The 22213-nt window shown below is 38.5% G+C and overlaps 1 protein-coding gene across 2 annotated transcripts in view; it reads right to left on the bottom strand.

The window, feature by feature from the left end:
• Positions 1-7090: 7090 nt before the first annotated feature.
• The window catches only part of ppp1r16b (protein phosphatase 1, regulatory subunit 16B), a 108549-nt gene continuing 93426 nt past the window's right edge, over positions 7091-22213 (bottom strand). Inside the window, exons 6-11 of one of the 2 annotated variants that reach the window (XM_022203509.2) lie at positions 21443-21567; positions 12982-13107; positions 12789-12864; positions 12331-12460; positions 11859-12000; positions 7091-11109 (exon numbers count right to left, since the gene is read on the bottom strand). In XM_022203509.2, the coding sequence (XP_022059201.1) occupies positions 10636-11109; positions 11859-12000; positions 12331-12460; positions 12789-12864; positions 12982-13107; positions 21443-21567 (1073 nt within the window). In that variant the 3' untranslated portion in view covers positions 7091-10635. Of the gene's footprint in view, positions 11110-11852; positions 12001-12330; positions 12461-12788; positions 12865-12981; positions 13108-21442; positions 21568-22213 lie in introns of both variants that reach the window. The other variant, XM_022203421.2, reaches the window with a different exon arrangement.

Here is a 22213-nt window from a genome sequence, read left to right as displayed (position 1 = left end):
TGTTTTTTTTTTTTCAGAGAATCCTGCTCTATAGTTTTTTTCACAGCCTGCTTCACATTATTTCATCATATGGTATGTTTTTTTGGGGCCCTTTTTTGAGAGGCTAGAAGAGTTAGGGAACACGTGCAGCAAAGGGCCGCGAGCGGGAATCGAACCTGGGCCGCTGCGTCAGAGACCACTTATTACACATGGTTCACCCGCTTAACCCATTGTGCTATATGGGCACCTTGGCGTCTTTTTACGACATGTCAAAAACATCTCATTTTTTTCGACATACTATACTATGGCGTTTTTTTTGGACAAAATTCATAATGATTTTTTTTTTTCAAAGAAACCTGCTCTGTAGTGTTTTTCACGGCCTGCTTTACATTATTTCATCACATGGCATGTTTTTATGACATGCTGAAAAAATCTCAGTTTTTCGACATACTATACTATGACCTTTTTTTGGACAAAATTCATGATGATTTTTTTCAGTGTTTAATTTGATATTCTAATGTCTAACTGGTGTCTTTTCAAATGCTTTGTCTTTAGTCTGATTAATCTTAAATGTTTAGTTTTGCTCTTTTCTGACCTTTTATTCTTTTCTAATGTCACTTGATTTTGAAATGTTTTTTCTTTTTAATGTTTGTGTTTTCAAATGTTTTATTGGCTTGTTTGAAAAAATGTCATTTTCTTTCCCAGTGTTTAATTTTTAGATTAAATCCTTGATATTGATTTATCATCTTTTAATTTTCTTAACTGCTTCATTGTATTTTCTGTTTAATTTCTATTTAAAGTTGTGTTGTCTTTAAGATTTAATTTTTTAATTAAACATTTAATTTTTTAATTAAATATTTTGTCTTTTTAAAGGGTTAATAATCTAATTAATTGTTTTGTATTTTTTTAATGTTTAATGATCCAAAATATTTCATCTTTAATGTTTGATAATTTGGTTGAAAAAAATGTTTAATTTCATAATTACTTGTTTGTATCTTCTGTTTAATTATCTAATTAAATATTTTGTCTGTTTAAATATAATTTAATTGTATTTAATGTTTAATTTTCTTTTTTAAAGTTTTATTGTATTAAATGTTTTTTCTTTTGATTTATTTGTTTTTAATGTAGTTTATTTCTTTAATCTTTTTTCTGTCAAGATTTTAACCCCAACAATATAAATGAAACAAACCCTTAAATCACTACGGAAATACTTCTGTTGTCACAATCATGAGTTAGTCATTTATTCAGTTTATCAATTCAACTTTATTTGCTTTGCACCTTTCACACAGATGACAAAACTAAATAAGCAAAGAGAAAAATTATGTTGAAACTATGATTAAAACTCAAAAACATTTTAAACAAAGATTTAACATGGTAATAAAATCTGTTGGGTCCAGGGGATGGAGGGAGTTTATTGAAGTGTTCTTGGGCTCACACAGTAAATCATTTAAAATACAAACTTGATATTCAGTCTAAGGAAACTGCAGAGTGACAGAAGAACCAACAATATCTCCTGCTTTCTCCTTTAATGAGTCGACTCTTCTTGTGCCTTCAGACCGAAGAACTACAGACTCTTCACAACCTGCTCAAACTCTTGGTACAGGACCTCATCACATGGGTCAAGAAGGTTTCCTTCTCATTTCTACTCTGAAGCGCACCTTCTCCTGCTCAAATTGCAAGCAAATGTTTCTGCTGCTCTAAAGTCTGGTCTCCAGAACTTCCTAAAACTCTCAAAGTGTCTTCTTCTTCTGCTTTGTAGAACTGTTACAGAAAACCTCACTAAACCACATGGAGGGGCCTCAAGATAGTCATCTAAATGAAACTGTACAAAAGCCAAACTAGAATAATTAAAGCTCTCATGTAGAAGTCAAACTTATTTTGGATTCTTGTGGACAGTTTCATCTTAGAGTTTGTAAAGCTGTTGAGTTTTTAGAGTCACATGGATTGTTTTGACATTTAATAACTGAATCCTGAAATAAAATTTCAGTTGTGGATTTCTGTCATTTAGTCTGGACTAAACAAATAGCAGCAGAAATCTCAAATGTCATTATGAGGAATCTGGATTGAGGTTTCTCACTTGATAATGATCAAAACATGAAATTTAGGTTAGTTAGACTAACTGTATTCCTGAAATCTGGAAGGTTGCTTATATTTTACCCCTTTTAAAAGGGGGTGACCCTACCTGCTTGAATAATTATCGACCCATATTCAAGTTGTCCATTTTGTCAAAGGTCCTCGAGGGTCGAGTTAATGATCAGTTCAAGGTTTTCCTCCTTAAAAACAATATTCTTTCCCCATATCAATCCGGCTTCAGGAAACAACACAGCACTATCACAGCCTCCCTCAAATTCACCAATGATATAATGGACTCACTGGATCACAAAAAAAATCTGCACAGCCCTCTTTGTTGACCTTTCTAAGGCCTTTGACACAGTGGACCACTCCATTATGAAGCAGAGGTTACTTGATATTGGTTTGATAATTATCTGTCTAACGGAAAACAATGTGTCTATTTTGACGGCAACTCATCTTCATTGTTAGATGTTTCTACTGGCGTGCCCCAGGGCTCAGTTCTGGGCCCACTTCTGTTTGTAATTTATGTGAACACTCTGGGCAGATGTGTCCCAAATGCCAAATTTCATTTTTATGCTGATGACACAGTGATATACTGCTGTGGCTCTCCCCTTACTGAGGCCCCTACAAATTACAGACTGCTTTTAACCTTGTGGAACGTCAGCTCATTGAGCTAAAACTTGTTTTAAATGCTGCCAAAACTAAATCGATCATTTTCTCTAATGGCGGGAAAGTATCTGAGCCCCCTCCCAGCTGCTTTACAAGGTTGCGAGATTGAACTTGTGCACTGTTACAAGTATCTTGGTATTTTAATTGATGATCGGCTCTCTTTTAAACCCCACATAGAAAACCTGAAAAAAACATTAAGTTTAAAACTGTGATTCTTCTTTCATCACAGAAATTGTTTTTCTTTTGCTGCCAGGAAAAAGTTGGTTTCTGCCACTTTTCTCCCTGTGCTTGATTACAGCGACCTTTTATATATGAATGCATCAGCAAATTGTTTGCACTCTCTGTACTCTGTGTATCATGGTGCCTTAAGGTTCATCATGGGTTGTAGAGCCCTCACTCACCGTTGCACCTTATATGCTCAAGTTGAATGGCCCTCTTTGACAATGCGGCGTCTCATCCACTGGTACACTTTTATCTATAAAGCAATTCTAGGTCTACTTTCACATTATTTATTTGACTACATTTCCAGAACCCACAGCAATTACTATTTACGTTCCAATGATTTATACTTATTAAACGTGCCAAAGATGCATTCTGACTTAGGGAAACACTGTTTTAAGTAATCTGTACCTGCTGCCTGGAACTCTCTGCAGAAGACACTGAATCTGAAGGATCTCATCACTATTGGAAATTTTAAAAACCGAATGAAGGTTCTTGCAGCAGCTAATTCTCATACTTGTTGTTGTTTTAATGTAAATTCTTAATCCTGTGTTTTATCCTAGCTGTATTTTATTTATTTTGTTGAATGAGTTAGTATTGTTTGTTTATAATTGTTGCACTTTTAATGTTCCTCTGGCTGTTGTCTTGGCCAGGCTTCCCTTGGAAAAGAGGTCAGTGTATCTCAACTGGACCGACCTAGTTAAAAAAAGGTTAAATAAAAATTTATTTAAAAAAAAAAGTTTAAAGGAATATTCCACCTTAATAATAATACTAGGTTTACTATTAAATGTATAGAGTGCTACTTACTTTATTTTATTGTATTTTAAAATTCACATTACTGCACAGAACATTTAAGATTATTTTACCACAGATCAAGGGTACAGATTGTTGTTGTTCACTGTGCACTGGGTAGTACTCATTTTGATTTATACTGATTAGTATACAGAACTAGGGGTGCAACGGATCAAAAAATTCACGGTTTTGATCGTATCACAGTTTTGAGTCACGGATCGGATGTTTCTGGTATACAGCTGAGAGCTAGTTTCTAAAAGTACAGAATATTATTTCTCCTGTTAGGTGTGATAATTGTCAGTAAACATTCTAAGAAGTGGAAATCCACAGGGTTGTAAGTAGTGCTGTTCGTGCACAATATTTGTCACTTAACTGCCCTCAGGATACTGTTGTTGAGCTTACCAGTTTTACATAACAAACAGATGTTGCAGCTAACGATGCTGCAATTCACATAAACACGCTATACTGTGACGTTGTGAGAGCGACATGCTATACTATGATGTTTTTAAAGCAACATGCTATACTATGATGTTATTGGATGGCACGCTATGCTCTGATGTTTTTAAAGCGACATGCTGTACTATGACATTTTATACTATACTATAATGTTTCTATACTATAATGTTTCTAGAGTGACATGCTGTACGATGATGTTTTTTGGACGACATGATATACTATGACATTTTTTGGACGACATGCTATGCTATGATGTCTTTAGAGCACCATGCTATACTGTGACGTTTTTAGAGTGACATGCTATACGTATGCTGTCCAAAACATGACAAAAAAGCATAGTTTAATATGTGGTCCAAAATGTGGGAAAAAAAAGTCATAGGTTAATTTGTCGTCTAACATGTGGGAAAAAAAGTCATAGTTTAGTATTTTGTATAAAATATTACAAAAATGTCATAGTTTAGTATGTGTTTCAATAGTTTAGTATGTCGACCAAAATGTCACTTTAACGTCATAGTTTAGTATGTCGTCCAAAATATGACAACAATGTCATAGTTTAGTGCGTTGTCCAAAATGTGGAAAAAAAGTCATAGTTTAGTATGTCGTCCAAAATGTCACGAAAATGTCCTAGTTTAGTATGGAGTCCAAAATAAGGAAAAAATGTCGAAAATATCCCAAAAATGTCATAGTTTAGTATGTGGTCCAAAATGTGAAAAAAAAAAAGTCATAGTTTTGTATGTCATCCAACATATGAGAAAAACGTCATAGTTTAGTCGTCCAAAATGTCACAATAATGTCATAGTTTAGTTTACAGACATCCCCTCCTCATAGTGGCATTAAACCTTTCTCTATACAGTGATTCAAACATTGATTCTAGATTTTCTGTAGCACTTATTCTGATCCAGTGGGGGAACAGAAAGCTTTACTTCTTCTCTAAAGGCTGCAGCTCCTGTGATATTCTCCTCACAGCTTGGATGACCGCTTCAATGTTGACTTTGTCTCCAAACTCCATCTCTCTGTGCTCCAGAAGTATTCCCTGCTCTCCTTGTCCGATGATGAAGACCCCACCCAGAACAAATCCTTCCCCCGGAACGTTTCTGGAGAAGCTGTTCTTGAAGGCCCTCAGACTGTTCATCCAGACATCCAGTGTGTTGTCCAAAATGTGAAAAAAAATGTCAAAAGAAAATGTATGTCGTCCAAAATGTCACAACAACGTCATAGTTTAGTATGTCGTCTAAAATGTCAAACAGACATCATAGTGTAGTATGTCGTCCAAAATGTCACAAAAACGTCCTGGTTTAGTATGGAGTCCAAAATAAGGAAAAAAATGTCGAAAATATCCCAAAAATGTCATAGTTTAGTATGTTGTCCAAAATGTCACAAAAACGTCATAGTTTAGTATGTCGTCCACAATGTCACCAAAACGTCATAGTTTGGTATGTCGTCCAAAATATGACAAAAACATCATAGATTAGTATGTTGTCCAAAATGTCACCACAAGGTCATAGTTTGCTTTGTCGTCTAAAATATGACAAAGGTTGTTGCTAGAGGACGTCATAGATTAGTATGTCGTCCAAAATGTCACCAAAAGGTCATAGTTTAGTATGTCGTCCAAAATATGGCAAAAACGTCATTGTTTAGTGGGTCGTCCAACATGTAAAAAAAAAAATGTCATAGTTTAGTATGTCGTCCAAAATGTCACAAAAACGTCCCAGTTTAGTATGGAGTCCAAAATAAGAAAAAAATGTTGAAAATATTCCAAAAGTGTCAGCTTCGTATGTTGTCCAAAATGTGAAAAAAAACGTCATCGTTTCGTATGTCGCCCAAAATGAGAAAAACGTCATAGTTTAGCATGTCATCCAAAATGTCACAAAAACGTCATAGTTCAGTATGTCGTCCAAAATATGACAACAATGTAATAGTTTAGTGTGTTGTCCAAAACGCGGAAAAAAAACTTCATACTTTAGTATATCGACCAACATATGACAAAAACATCTTAGTTTAGTATGTGGTCCAAAATGTGGGAAAAAAGTCATAGTTAAGTATGTCGTCCAACATATGACAAAAGCGTCATAGTTTAGTATGCCATCCAAATTGTATTGAAAACATCATAGTGTAGTATCTCGTCCAAAATTTGACAAAAACGTCATAGTTTAGTATGTCGTCAAAAATGTGAGCAAAATGTCATAGTTTAGTATGTCGTCCAAAATGTGGAAACAAACGTCATAGTTTAGTATGTCGCCCAAATTATGACAAAAACATCACAGTTTTTATGTCGTCCAAATTGGAACAAAAATGTGATGTTTTTATAGTGACATGTTATACTGTGACTGCACAAGGGTTTTCTAATCATCAGTTAGCCTTTTAACACCATTAGCTAACACAACATAGAAATGCATTGCAATGCAATACAATCACTTGTTTTTGGCTTACAGACACAGCAATGCACAGAGGAAAGTGAATACACGTTTTTAGATTGACAAGTGTATACATCCAGCTCGGCTTTCAGTATTTCATTTTGTCCAAAATCTGGCTCAGATATCTTACCAATAGCGTATAATTAGCAGGTATTCTTCATTGAAAAAAAATGCCTTTATTTAAAAAATTAGGACATTTTGAATTGACCCCAATCTCTTGAATGGTAGTGTATTTTGAAAAACATAACCAAACAGTGGAAATACTTGTTTTTTCTGAACATGCGAGTTATAAGTATGGAATGCTAAAAAATGTTTTTAGAAATGCTCATTTGTTTTACAGCACCTAATGTGAAGTCTTTAAATCTTTTTTGACGAATAATTCAAAATATATTCAGTTTATCGTGATAAAACAGAAGAATATGAAATCCTTTTGCATTTCTGCTCACGTCTATGTGCTGCATAAGTTTTACTAACTCAAACAAGACAAATTAAAATTCTCAAAATATACAATTTATTCAAAATATGTTAATGCAACCATCAATATATTCCAGTAATTACAAAATCAGTAGTTTTCTGTCTGTATAATCTTATCCTTTTAGACAACGAGGCTCGCAGTCAAACGCAAGCCTTGATCTCTGTATACCATGACACATAACACAGACTACTTTTTAACAGGCGACTGTCCCTTTTTCTGAATAATACTAACCAGGTTGTAGTTCAAAATTACAATTCAGTATGATTGAACTTCATTGATAAGGAAACAGAGTTGACATTTTAATTAAACTGTGTGCACCAAAACGAACTTCAACAAACTTTTTAGCTGTCTCAAAATGCTACCAAGATGATTTCACTGACTTGGTTCCTTGCAAGAAAAGGGAAAAAAAGAAAATAAGTGAAATGTCAAAACTCTTGGACTTAATTTGAACTTCCTCCAACTGAAAAACAAACTGCTTCCTTTTGTGTAGATATATTTCATCATTCAGTTTTGAATGAAGAACAGAGACCAGTTTCTGAAGAGCAGTGAGGAACACAAAACATGTTGAAGACGCCGGGGTGGACACAACTTTGCAAAGGGGTCTACACAGTCTCACAGTTTCCCCTGTACGACCAAAAGTCTGCTAACGCTGTTCATCAGGATGGGTAACTGTATTTTCCTATATGTTCCTCAACAGTAACAACACAGACATGTAAATGCAAGTCATGGGAACAGATAAAGGGATACTAATACAAACATATTTACAAACTCATCTGTACAAATATTTGACACTGTACAGCTGATGTGGGCATAAAATGTGACAGAACGGCATTGAGGGAAATCATATTGTCAAAGGGGCTGGTAATCAAAAGCAAATAAATCTCTGTAACGGCAAAGAAAGTTTTCTTCCAAACTTTCTAAATGTCCAGCTGTCTTTTTTCTTAAACTCTTTGGCACTCACAAGGTTATGGGAGTTGCTGGTAGATTAAAGGAACTGATCAACATTTTTGAAAATCCGACGAGATAGATGAGAAGATTGGCATCATGCTCATAGTTGTTCAACATGAAGCTACAACTTAGCTTAGCATAAAGACTGGAAACGAAGGCTAGTTCGACTTTGTTGTAATATCGAAAATCTGCTTATCGGCATTTTAAAATCTCAATGATGTATCTTTTTACTGACATTTTTAAAAGGTCGAAGCAGGAAACGCGCAAGTGTAACGAATGGATTTGTTCTGTTTAGGTGTGTTCAAGGTTCGGTTTTGGACATGCTGGCTCACCGTGGTACGTTCAAATATCCGCTGGGTTTAAGTTCCAGCCACACATTAACCCTCGTGTTGTCTTGTGAATCAAAACTGACCCGTTTTAAGGTTTGAAAATGTGGGGAAAAAATATATATTTTTAGAGTGAAACTTTTGATGTCCACATTTTCAACATTTTTGGGAAATCTTTGAACATTTTTGGTGGATAAAAAGAAATATTAAAAATGTTTAAGAACATTCACATAAAAATTGACCAAAATCCAGCAAAATTCGCTGGATTTTGGTTGATTTTTTTGTGAATGTTCTTAAAGAAAATATTAGAGGTTTTACTGATATATATGAAATCACTTTAGATAATTTTAGGATTTTTTAAAGAAGATTTTTACTAAATTTTTGAAAATATTTACAAGAATGTTCTTGCCAATTTGGGGGATTTTTTTTTAAATAAAAATTTTCAAGGAAATGTTTAAGGAATTATTGGAATTTTCTTCCTGAAGGTTTTTCAAATTTTCAGAAATCTGCGGAATTTTTGGATTTTTTTTTTTTTTTTTTTTTACAGACAAAGAAACAATATTTCTTGGTGCCCGTAAATGAGGACAACAGGAGGGTTAAGTATACGTGCATGTATACTATTGATTTCCTTTTCCAGGTTTGTCTAGAATTTCCAAAAAACATCAAACTATTCCTTTAATCAAGCAGAGAAACTAGTTTTCAGACTGAGTGTATATTTCATGTTGGAACCATGATGCATTCAAAGACACCTGAAAAAATCATATGGGACCGCTACATACCAAATCCATGTGAGGATTAAGGTTTTCTTCTTTGTAAATGAGGCATTAAGTTTGTGTGTATCTTCTGAAAACAACACTGACAGTAATTCATTACATCACATTTACAAATTTCCGTTAATAAGACAAATACAGTGACTGGGAGAAGCCACACAATGGCCACCAGGGGAAAAAACAACATAAACAAATAACACTGTTATTTGTAGTGACACAAACATGAATCCATCCCTGAGTGAGATGGATCTGTGTTATAAAATCACATGTACATATAGCAGACAGTAATCCTTACTTCACTTTATCATTTGAACGACTTTTCTACGTCAGAAGGTGCTCGGCTGGAAAGACAACCCCAGCTCATCATCATCATCATATTGCATTCACTCTCCACACACCATCCAAATAATAAATACACTCAACTTTAGGAACCAGTATGTTTTTTTTTTTACACATTACATTAATTTTATAAATAATAAAGAAATGTACAGTAATTCTCAACCATGTTTGCTTAAATTATCTATACGAGTGAGCACAAAGTGGATTATACAAAAAACAAAGCATGACCTGTCAGTTTATGTTCCATATGAGAGGACGGTGAGGTGAAGTATAGTTGACAGAATATAGTGACAGTCTCAAACACGAGTGCAGTACTTTTGTTTTTTTTACTCTTTGCTGTTACCTCTCGCTGTAGAAGTACACTTCTTGGATATTTTAACACTGTTTTATGGCATTCCTTCCCTTCACTTTTGCAGGTAGCGTTTCAGAAATGTCGTCACAGATCTCTTTTTTGCTACGCTGTAGTACAAGACGGTGTAAAACAGTTTGTCTGGACCGCTTCACGATGGCCGTCCTGCTTATTTGAAAATGACAAGAATGTGGTGAAAAAGCAGAATGTTGTGGTTTGACAACGATGCGAGTTTTGTCCTGTAGGAAATGTTGTTTAATGGAGAAATAATGATCCACTTGAGGGGTAAAAAAAAAAGCTTTTTTCCATCTCTGTCTGAGGGCAGAACATGCAGTACCTTGCAATCTTCCCTACTCTCCTGATTTTGATGTTTCACCTGTTGTCACTCAGGTGAAAAGCTTCCAAAAAAAAAACTGCTCATATTGATTCTTAAAAAGGTGCAGCAGGGCCTCAGAAACAGCTTGACGTTTCTATCCATTTGGCGTGTCCAGAAAAGAGACTCCATTCGGGATAATTGATTTTATCCAAATTGCAAAAAAGTGGCACGGTTCCTCTCCTGTGCTCTACTTTTAACATGCCTGCATTCAGAAGGGGCGTCTCCAAGTGTAGCAGGAGTCATGTGACATGGAGGTACAAGGAGAAGTTTTTAGGCCTTCTTCTGGCCTTCCATCTTCTCGGGAAGAAGTTTACAGTTGGGGGAGGAACAGGATGTTAAGAGACAGGAAGACTCCCTATTTCCTTCCTTTCTCTCCTTCCTTCTACAGAACGCTTCCCTCTTCTCTGTGCAAACACTTCCTGTTCCGTCAGCAGTCACATGATCGCGGCGCTACGACACGCAGCAGCAGGTCCGCGCCTTCGGCTGCTCTTCCTCCAGAGGCTGTTTCAGTTTGAGGAGAGGCGGATCGCCACTGGCTGGCGTGTAGTAAACTGCATTGCCATTGGAGGACACCAGCGGCATGCGAGGGTCCTCCGAGTTGTTTTTGGCATCGGTGAAGGAGTCTGTGGAGCCGTTACCAAGGTGACCGTTGAACAAGGGGTGATTCAACAGTTTGGCGGCGGCCCTCTGTTTCTTCAGCTCCGACAGAGTCTGAGCGCGCTCTCTTGGCCAGGCTTCCTCCGGGGTGGGCGGGGTCGTTGCCACCCCGCCCTTATTGGACGATGGCGTGTTGCCATTGGAGGGCGGCTGCGGTGGCACGGACGTCGTCGTGGAGATGAGGCCGTTCTGTTTGTTGCTGCCATCTTTGAGGATAGTGGGCAGCTTGGACTTGTCTGGCAGCTCTACAGCTACAACTGGCTTGACCTGCAGGACATCAATAAGGATTAGTTTAATCCCTCTATAAGGCTTCTCTTTTAGATAATTAAATTCATGAAGGCCTGACTCTGTTCAGGGGAGATCAGATATCTTTGATCTGGTGCTCCCACTATCAAGTTCAAGTAAAATGAGATGTAAAGCCAATTTATTTGCAAAATTAAACAGAAAGTCTGCCCTCAGAAACTGTTGCTGAGTGTATCCCAAGACTTACTGTGTGGCAAAAAGCTTCAGTGGATTTTTTGTTTGTTTTTCTGAAGCTTGCTTCAACATGGAGCCATTTCAGGTCATGTTGTCTTAGATTGCTCTGAAAGCCTTTTTGATAACCTGCAGATAAAGTGTTTCAGCTTGTAGCAAGAAGTGTGTTGAGGTTAAATGGCGCTAACAATAGACTGACAGTGGAAGATTACATTGCAGCTTTTTTCCTGTGTGGGTTTCTTCCTGCATGAGTATTGAAGAAAGCCCTTGTTCTTTACCTCTGACACACCTACACCACTCTGGCATGTAGGTTGCTGATGAGGAAGAAAGATTAGTATCTTTCTGCTGCTGAACAACCTTGTACCAGCGCTAAAAATATCCCAAAGTCATTTCATCTGATAGTGTAAGTGCAGGGGGTTGAAAAATACATCAACCAAACCGGAAAAACAGAAGCTTAAGATGTAACATACAACTATTTGACTGATTAGTTGTAAGTTACATCGCCAAGAATAAAACATGATGATCAGAAATCTTACATTTACCACTTGAATATTCTCCTGATCAGACTCTTTCTCCTTCTCGTCTTCCTCCTCCCTTCCTCCCCTCCACACGATGGCCTCCGTCTCGTACTCTTTACGACACAAGTTGTGTCTGTCCGACAGACTGGCTCGCCGCACCACTTTCCTGTGGACACAAGTGCAGTTCCCAGAAAGATGAAGCAACTAGAATAATATCAAAGCAGCAAATGTGAATCAAACCTTTCTGAAGTTAAATACAGTTCGACATTTGAAGACTGTGAGGTCCAAAGACATGCATGTCAAAACTACCTGCACACTGCACTGACAGCTGTGTTAATCAGTCACTGTGAAGTCATTTCAGTTCCATTTAATTAGACATATTAGTGCATTTCTCACATCTTTTGTCAGATTGAAACGGCCTTTTCCCACTTTAAAACAAGCTTAATAAACAGGCCTCGTAGTAGCTGTGAAAGCACCAGCAGATGTCAGCACTTACCCACGGCTGCCTGCACTGGACGTTCGCCTGCACAGTGAGGTTTTGTGTTTGAGCTGTGACTTCATGATAATGTCGTGTTTGTGTTTCAGATCCAGCAGGATGGCTCTGAACTCCTCGTCCTCGCACAGATCTTAAAGCGACATGAACAAATGAGACGGTATGTCAGCTTCTTCCTGATAAAACTGTTTGCTGTTCTTCTCTACACTCCTAGATTACTTACTTGACTTAAAATGCACCAATTATCTGTACTATTAAAAATGTAGAAGCTGATTTACCTACGAAATATCAAAAACTGATTTAGCTTTTCCTTTAAGAACATCGAAATCGGCACTTAGCGGGAAATCACCCTCCATGTAAAACTCGGATCGACTGAACAAGCTGGAAATGAGACCCTGCAGAGATGAGAGATTTTCTCCTGATACCCCACCAGGTATATTGATTAAAGAGTACAAATATACCAATGGGAGTCTCCTCGAGGAAGGTCTTGGCATTGAGACTGGCTCCATGAGACACCAGCAGCTCCGCCACATGCATCTGAAGCAACAACAACAACAACAGTGGCAGCAAATTACATTAATGGTTTCAGAAACCTTAGTGTGCAGGTGTTTGTATGCGTGTGCGTTCATTCATTTCCTGTTGTGTTTACCTTACCTGACCCCAGCACGCTGCAGCATGAAGAGGCTGCCATCCATCTGAATCTCTCAGGTCCATGCGAGCTCCCCCCTCCAGCAGCAGCTCTGCAGCCTGCACGTAGCCATTTGCTGCTGCGATGTGGAGCTGCAAGGGCAGAGGAGGAACACTGATTCGGTTTTTCCAGCGCAAAGGATTTGCTGTACACATAAAATCCAGTGTGGTTTTTACACTAAAGCCACAATGCAGATACCAAAGAATGCATTAGCAACTGAGATTCATACAGACATTACATGACATCTGCAAAAATCCACAGAAACAGATGCTTCAAAGTTTGGAGATGCGAGCAAGTCACTGAGCACTTTCAAGCTAAAGTTCTGTCAAATTAAGATCTCCAACAGTGTAAAAAGGCTCTGCCATCAGTCTTCCTCCAATAGCTCTTCTGCAGTTGAAGTTACTGAATAGCTGCAGCTAAAAACTGCTGCCTTGAGACGCCCTCCCACTCTGCAGGCCACTAAATCACCTGTATCAGGAAACAATTATGCAGGAACAAGAGCTGTGAAAGGTGAATGAGTGCACACACTGTTATCATACGTATTATAGCAGGATATTAATTCTAGTCACAGTCTCCTAAACCTCTGTGACCTGCTAACAGTCCACTCAGTGGAAATTCGTATGACACAGCAGATGTTCAAGTCAGCTATTTATCTTATATTTAAATTGGCATCTTGAAGTTTAAGAGACGCCTGGTTTGTTGAGTTAAATTTGAGGGGAACTGTGCTGTGGATCAGAGTAAAAACCGTAGATGATGATATGACTATTTTCATTAATCATTTTTTGGAAAAGAGTAAAGAAAAGCCCATCTCAAATTCCTGGAGACACAGGTGACATCTGTGTTTGAGACCACCAGCCTGAAATGTAAAGATATTTAATTTAGTGGACAGACAGCCAACAAGTATTCATATTTAAATATTGAAATAGTGAATTTTGGTCATTTGGCTTTAAATAAATAAATAAAAAATTAAAAGTATTTACTGTTATCCTGATTTCTGCAACTTTAAATCTTTGGGTTTCAATCATAACATTTTGTAGTCGTTTTCATTGGACAATTCCTTTTCCCGAATTTTCTTTTCATGCAAATCAATGAGGGACAAAACAAATAAAACATGAAGGCAGCACTTAGGAGGCAGTGCCTGCCCTTCAGCCCGATGATTTTTCAGGCAGGATTATTTGGTTGCTGTGTCAATGAACCTCAGACCCCGCTCAAACTCTGGCTGTGAGGATGAATAATATTAAGGCCTGAACATAGCTGGTCTGAAATAACAAACAGCTTAAAAAGATTTTTATTGCTGCAGGGGAATGAGTTTGAGCAAGTGCTGACGTTAATCTGTGAGTGTAAAGTCAATGAGGGAGGTGTGGCTATTAAATTAGACTAATGCTGCACATCAGCTTTATTTATTTCACTTTCACGCAGTTCCATTTTACTAAATGAACAGGGAATGAAACGCTCACGGGTTGTTTATGTTTGCCCATTGATCAGCGTGTAACCTGCGGTTCACGCATGCGTGCTTTAGTTTGACTTACATGAACCCAGTGTTGTTCTTTAAAAGCCACATTTCATTCTGCTATTATCTATGTTACTGCTAGTAGGTAGAGAAATGCAAATGTCATAGGTGAAGATTAGTAATTAGTGTATCCGGTAAGTGGCAGAGGAAAATCAGCCTTGATGCTTGATGCTTCAGCAAAGTGGGTAGCAAATGCTGTGCCATGGAGGGATTTCTGCTGAACTGGAGGCAAAAATCTTTTCACAGTATTGTGCACTTGTACCTGGAAATTCAGACGTCTTTTTTTTGACCCCAAAGCAAACGATCAAACTGTTAACCATGTCTTGAGTGACAAAGACAGTCTGGACGAGAACGCACCAAGATCTACGTCTGCTGTGTTGTGACCACCCTCCTCTACAGCACAGAGTTCTGGACCCTGCACACCCAAGACGAAAGAAGCTCAATGCATTCCACGTTCTTTCTATACATCCAGGACACCATCTGGTAGGACTAAGTACTAAACATCACCACCTTGGAGAGAGCACGAATCCCCAACATGCACACCCTGCAGAAACAGAGACTTATGCACTGGCTCAGTCAGACAGTGCAAAAAGATGATGACTGGAGCGGAACTCGTGCAGGGAAGAAGTCCCACAGGCAGAACCCAACTGGCCCACAAAGGCGTCTGTAAGAGACCTGAAGGTCTGAGGTGAAGCCTCAGAGCAGTCAGCTTGGAAGTTCTGCTTTTCTAAGTGTGAAGAGACGCTCCAAAGCAAAAAGGCAGAGGAGAAAGGCACAAAGCCAAAACGATACACACATGTGGAACTTCTCTGGCCACACCTGAGACTTAACCACCGTCCAATATGTAGCTCCATATTCTCCTATATACTGTTAGAATTACCAGCAATGTGGGTTTCCATGCATCTTTTTTCAACGCATGCTGGGACAGGTGCTCTTGACTTTTGTCTCCACCCATAGTCTAAAGACGTGCAGCTACATGTGTGTTTAGATGGCTGGCAAATCATCTAGTTTTCATTATAAATGGCAACTTTTTCAATTATGGTGATTCTCCTTTAAAATGTCTTTCGCTGTTCCACACACCATTTCCTCTTTTTTTGTGTACATAAAGCTAAACTTGATTCATTTATTCTCCCTGACAGTAATAAACAGACTTTTTGTTACCTGTGAAACACCAAGAATGGTTTATTGAAAGAAGATGAGCATCAGAGAGTTTATCACAAAGACGTACTACACTTTGCACTTTCTTATCCCCTCAGCGTCTCTTGTTTTGCATTTTATTTGTTGCAATTTACTTTGCAATTAAACTGAAGTAAACTAAACTTCCACTTCACATAAAAAAACCCAAAACCTCCTCTTAGAGCTTGATGAAACCACAAAACATAAAAATCGTTTCTGCACATCAGAACGAGGACACAAAATTTATTTCACTGGAAAACAAAAGATTAACCTTACATAACTTTCCACCCTGGTCCAGGTCTCTTCCTCTCGTCTGCATGCTCTAGTTTGCTTCATCATGCTCGAATGAAGATTAACAGGACGCATGAAGCAAAGGGACAAGCAGCTCAATCAGACAATCTGTAGTAAGACTTTAAAGCTTAACAGGGTTATTTTGGGATACTACCATCCTCTAGCTATTTTCATCCAGTGATCCGTCACTGTGTTCCCCCAGCGCGGATAAATCTCTGATACATAATAAAGACTTCATTAAGGCGGCTGACATTATACGCCCTGCTCAGGAAATTACACATTGGCAACTTTATAATGTGCCGTTGCACTAAACTGCTAAACAAAACAAGTTTAGTGGCCACTTTATTAGATGGACTTCTCCACTATTACAAAACAAACTGCCTTACATCCCCACACAGTGTACACAGCTTAAAGCAAATAAGCCTTTCTTAGTTTAAATTCTCACGCGTGCCTCAGTTCTCTCTAGTTACTACATGCAACACTGAGAGCACAGTTCTGCAAGAGAGAGACGTGACAATCGCATGAATAATAAATAACTCTGCCTCCCTAAGTTGGTCAATAGAAAAGCCCCCAGAGATGAGTGAGAAATTTTAACTTTATTCGACTTTTAGATTTAGAGGTTTTCATGTCATAGTTGTGGCCTATAATTTTCACAACAACAGGGCAAAACAAACCCGGACATTCTGCTAGTAATGAATCCACTAATATGGATTTTAAGTCAATTTCCAGCCGAACCTTGCATCAGTTTATTCCCACTGTGGTGAAATGTGGCTTTTCTCTTTGTGTATTATTGTTTCACTTTAATGCATAGTTATTATTGCTGTAGTCTCATTGTATCCAGTGCTTTTTCTCCATAATCATGACTGCAGGTGTACTTAGCACTCACAACAAGATAACTTGTACATCTACGGAGCATTTCTAAACCATACAGCTGATTTGCTCTTAAGAAGATTATAATGAGTCTCTAAACGCCTGATTAGCTTTGAAGGCTTAATAGCCATGGGAGACAGCGTTGCAGAGCACGTAATCTTTAAAAGGTGAATCCATAATAAAGATGGTCTGCTGAATATTTACACGCCATTTGCTTTTTTTCCTCTCGGTGCAGACCTGTGATGCCTGATAATCCGGGATGAAGTGTGTGATGGTGTCTGCAGCACATCATCCAGAAGCTGCCGGGTAGGACGATGCTACAGTGAGGTTATTTGGCTTCACTTCGAGCTCTGTAACGTTTTGTTTAATTTTGTCATCGCTTGGCACACTTATTGGACAGTTAACAAGCCGAAACTAAATAATGGTTCCAGCGCAAAGCACGATATTAGGATAATATTTTCTCTTTGACCGCCCCACTGGTTCTGGTTTTGCTTGGGTAACTTTACAATTCTACAGTTTCATTCAGCAGCAGCTTTTATCTAAAGCGACATGGGAGTAGATAGAATACAAGCAAGGATCTAGTCAGGAGAAAACAACCTGGATAAGAGCCATAAAACAAGTTCAAGTGTGATAATAGGACCGTGGTGTCTACAGGTAGTAGACATGATAGGATTTTGTTTTTTTTTAGAAGAGTCTAGTTATGGACCTGTTGTGTGGTTGGATCAGGGGCCTTTTGTTGGCCGAGTGTAGTGAACAGGAGGGAGTGTGGACCTGCATTAGAGAGTTCAGGTAGGAGGGAGGTGTTTTCATTGGAGTTTTGAATGCAAGTGTTAGAGTTTTGAATTTTATGCAAGTTGCAAATGGAAGCCAGTGAAGTGATCTGAACAGCAGGGTGACGTGCTGTTTTTGTATGGCTGAAAACCAGACGTGCTGCTGCATTCTGGATCATCTGCAGAGGTTTGACCCGCATGCGGGGACGCCTGCCAGTAAGGAGTTGCAGTAGTTGTGCTGCATGTTCAGACAGGAAGGGTCTGATCGTCTTGATGTTGTACAGGATGAACTGACACGATCGAGTATAGAGGCCACGTGAGCCTTGAAGGATAGTTGGTCATCGATCATGACGTCGAACTTTATGGTAGACTTTGTGGGTTTCAGTTGAGTTGATGTTGATTTCTTTTTGTCAAGCGGGACTGGCTGGGATGGCAAGGAGGTCAGTCTGGGAGAGGTTGAGATAAAGGTGGCATTTTTTCATCCATGCTGAGATACTAGTGCTTCTGCAGGTGTTGCATTCGCATAATATTTATATTTCAAATGCGTATCAAAAGGCGCAGCATTGTATTTTTTTGTTACAGTGTATATAATGCTCAGTGTTTGTCTGCTCATAAAATTCTGATTTTCTCATACTCACCACAAATACATATTAAATTTATATAACGGAAATACATAAATAATGGATGGATGGATGGATGGATGGATGGACGGATGGACGGACGGACGGACGGACGGACGGACGGATGGATGCTTTATTAATCCTGAGGGAAATTCAAGACTGACTACTTGTCAACCAGGAAAATCTGTGGTCAAGGGTCAGTCCTACAAATGTCACATAAGGGACTTTACAATCTATCTAGCATGATTATTCAGATGAGTAAAAACACTAACATAGAAGAAACCTCAGCAAGAGAAACAGAGGATTAACCCCTCTATGTATCCACCCAGCCTGAGAGTTCAAACTGATAAGACAAGGTACTCCTTTTGTTTTGGGTAATTTTGAGGGCTCCAATTTGAAGAGCAACAGCAGCTCAGCTGTGTGGGAAAACTGTTCAAAAGATGTGAGTGTGCTTAAATCTCTACCTCTAACTTATAATTTCAGCCTGGTTCATCTCATCTAAAATAAGCTACCTGCAGGAATGGAACACTTCAGCTTTAATTCCTCAATATATTCTCAGTACTTTGACAATTCACTGTGAGGCAGCTACAGAAAGGAGACGCTAATGTTACTTTAACTGCACAGAAAAATCACAGATTTGTTATTCAGCCGCTCTTTGCCAAAGCCCTGAAACAGTACACACACACAAATCTAGCCACTTTACATTATGTTTATTGCTACTTTGTAAGTGTGCACTGCATACATTTGTATATGCATTATAAAACTTCATGCTTTTATGGAAACAATGTCTGGCCAAACTTTTGTGCTTTGTCTGATATTTTATTCTGTGTCGCATTGTTCTGTGTACTCATATTGCAAATGTATCGCAATACTTTGCCGTTAGGGACAATAACACACAACTTTTTTATTAGTATTGATACTTAAAGAATGACAGTGTTATAATAGAAGATGTTTTTCCTCTGAGTTGTGCCGATTTGCGACGGGGTGTGTGTGTGTGTGTGTGTGTGTGTGTGTGTGTGTGTGTGTGTGTGTGTGTGTGTGTGTGTGTGTGTGTGTGTTCTTGTACTTGCTACATTGTGAGAACCATTTTCTGCATTTAACTATCAAAGTGAGGACATTTTTACAAAGTGAGGACATTTTGGCCGGTCCTCACTTTGAAACAGCCATGTTTGAGGGTGAAGACTTGTTTTTAGAGAACAGGTATGAATTGAGGTTTGGTTAGGGTTAGGGTAAGGGTTAGGGTTAGGCGATCAGTTGTGATGGTTAAGGTTAGGGTAAGGCTCTAGGAAATGCATTACGCCTATGGATGTCCTCACTAAGATAGAAGTACAAACATGTGTGTGTGTGTGTGTGTGTGTGTGTGTGTGTGTGTGTGTGTGTGTGTGTGTGTGTGTGTGTGTGTGTGTGTGTGTGTGTGTGTGTGTATAGCTTCCTCTCCCTGCAGACACAGTGGACATGCCAACCTTTTTTGTAGTCTCATATGCATACTGCTGCTTCCACAATGACAAAACAAGAGGCATGGCTGCAAATACAAGTGCTCTGGCTGACCGTCCACAGATTGCCAAAGCAGACACACAGAGTGAAAAATTTCATTATTCAGCCGACAGTCAAGGCAAGGACACAGACAGCGCAGAGTCCATCTGGAAAAGACAGTTTTCATACACATACTGAGGAAGCCAACACCTTTAAACTTGGCAAAGGCGGCTGCTAACAGACATGCCAGCTTGTTCAAAGGACTCACAGAGCGACAGGCTAGTGAATGTGATAGGTAGTATAATTACATCATTCCCATGTCCTCAGATATAAGTCAGATGAGTGTCACCGTCTCAATTTGATGAGGCAATTAAGAGCAATGATAACCACTACATTTGGCTTTATCTTTCTGGCTGACTGACTGCAGGGAACATCTTGAAAGCAAAGTATTCACACTGGTAACCAATACCCTGCACCCTGTGGAACAATAATTCACTGCTGTTGTTTTATGGCTTCATTTTACATCATCCGCTGCCTTGTACTGATATTGTCAAAATGGTTTTAACTAATAAAATAAGAAATAAAATGATATTGGGTTATTTGATCTGAAATCGTCAGGAGCCTTCTACTTTTCTTTTTTTAACATAAACTACTATCTGTGAAATTTAAGATTGATATATCAAGTACTTTTTAGATATAGAGGTGGTCCTCGGTTTATGACGTTCTTGACCTATGGCATTTTGGTGGAATTAGTTGGCGAGTGGAGCGGACGAACACGTCGTCATGTGGCGCTATAAGACGACTTCGTTTACATTTGACGATTGTGCTACATTCGCAAATTTTTTGCCCTGCATTATAACTCCCAAGCATAAGTCAGACTCTTCTGATGGAATTCCGATTTATGGTGAAAATCAACTTATGTCGGGCTGTAGGAACGGAACTCTGACGTAAGTCGAAGACTCCCTGCATATACACACTGTCATACAAAAGTTTGGGGTCACACAGACAATTTCATATTTTCCCATCAAAACTCACACTTTCATTCATGTGCTAACATAATTGCACAAGAGTTTTCTAACCATCAATGAGCCTTTCAACACCATTAGCTAACACAATGTAGCATTAACACAGGAGTGATGGTTGCTGGAAATGTTCCTCTGTACCCCTATGGAGATATTCCATTAAACATTTCCAGCTAGAAAAGTCATTTACCAGATTAACAATGTCTAGACTGCATTTCTGATTCTTTTGATGTTATCTTTATGAAAAACCTGCCTTTTGTTCAAAAATAAAGACATTTCAAAGTGAATCCAAATGTTTGAACAGTAGTGTATATAATGCATGCAACATACACACATATACACTTTTATTTTTTTAAATTGTCCATCAAGCCCTTTTCAGCACTGTGGATATCCAAATTTGATATCAAGCTAATTTTCCACAAATATATTTAAAAACATTCAGATTTCATACTATTAAAAAAAATGATAAACCAGGGAAATTTGAGCAGAAATTGTCGCTTTGAGATAGAAGCCTTTGCTGTTGCCTTGTTTCAGTGTCATTATATTAACTCCGGGATCATATCAAAGTCATAACTCTGTATCATGACAGCACAAATCCTGAAGGAACAGAATTTCATTTCAGCTGTAACTTTTTTATAGCTGAACAGATGAAGAAGCTCGGACTGACCAGGAGGGGGTAAAAATCAGCCTCTTACCAGCGTGGCTCCCTGAGAGTCGTGCTGGTTGACCTCCTCTCCTTGTCTCATCAGTTCCTGAATGTCTCCCAGCATCCTCCTCTCCGTTGACGCCCGTGTCTCGTTGATCATCTCCTGGGTGATGCCTGTCAATCAAACATGCAAGCAGAACCAGAGTTAATAATGAGGGAGACAGTTTTTTTCCCCCCTGACATAATATAAAACTGCAGCGTGACGACATGGTCGCTTTATGATCCGAGGCTCCCAGAGAAGCACCCTGAGGTGGGATGAAGCTGCAGCACAATAAAGTGTGACATGATGAGGCTGGGACAGAACACAATGCTTGAAATAAATTCAAAAAGGGAACTTTAAAGAGAGAAAGCTTCTTTTCTGGATTGTCAGCAACACCTTTTTTAAATTACACTGGATGTTTTCTATCAGCAACGGTTCATGGATTCCACAATAAAAGCTTCTGAGCACAGACACAAAAAGATGAGGTTTCAAGGAGAGTGGAAATACATTCAAGTGGCAGACTCTGCTTTTTTGTTGTGCTGCAGTTACAACAGGGCCCAAACTCATAACTGTGGTACTATTCTGAATAAAATATAAATGATTGTAGGAAGTAAATTCGCCTTTTAGATAATTTTTTCAATTATTTAACTTGCCTGGCAGTTATTTCCCGCAAAATGGGAAGACATTTTGGAAGATCAATACAGAAGCTGCGTACAGCTTTTATAAGTGGATCTGAATATCTGAAAGAAATAAAATGGCCATTCTATGTGGGAGACAGGA

Source organism: Acanthochromis polyacanthus, chromosome 5 (genome assembly GCF_021347895.1).
Source record: "Acanthochromis polyacanthus isolate Apoly-LR-REF ecotype Palm Island chromosome 5, KAUST_Apoly_ChrSc, whole genome shotgun sequence".
Lineage (NCBI taxonomy): Eukaryota > Metazoa > Chordata > Actinopteri > Pomacentridae > Acanthochromis > Acanthochromis polyacanthus.
Note: the sequence above shows the minus strand (reverse complement) of the source record. Positions and strands in the feature narration are given on the sequence as shown.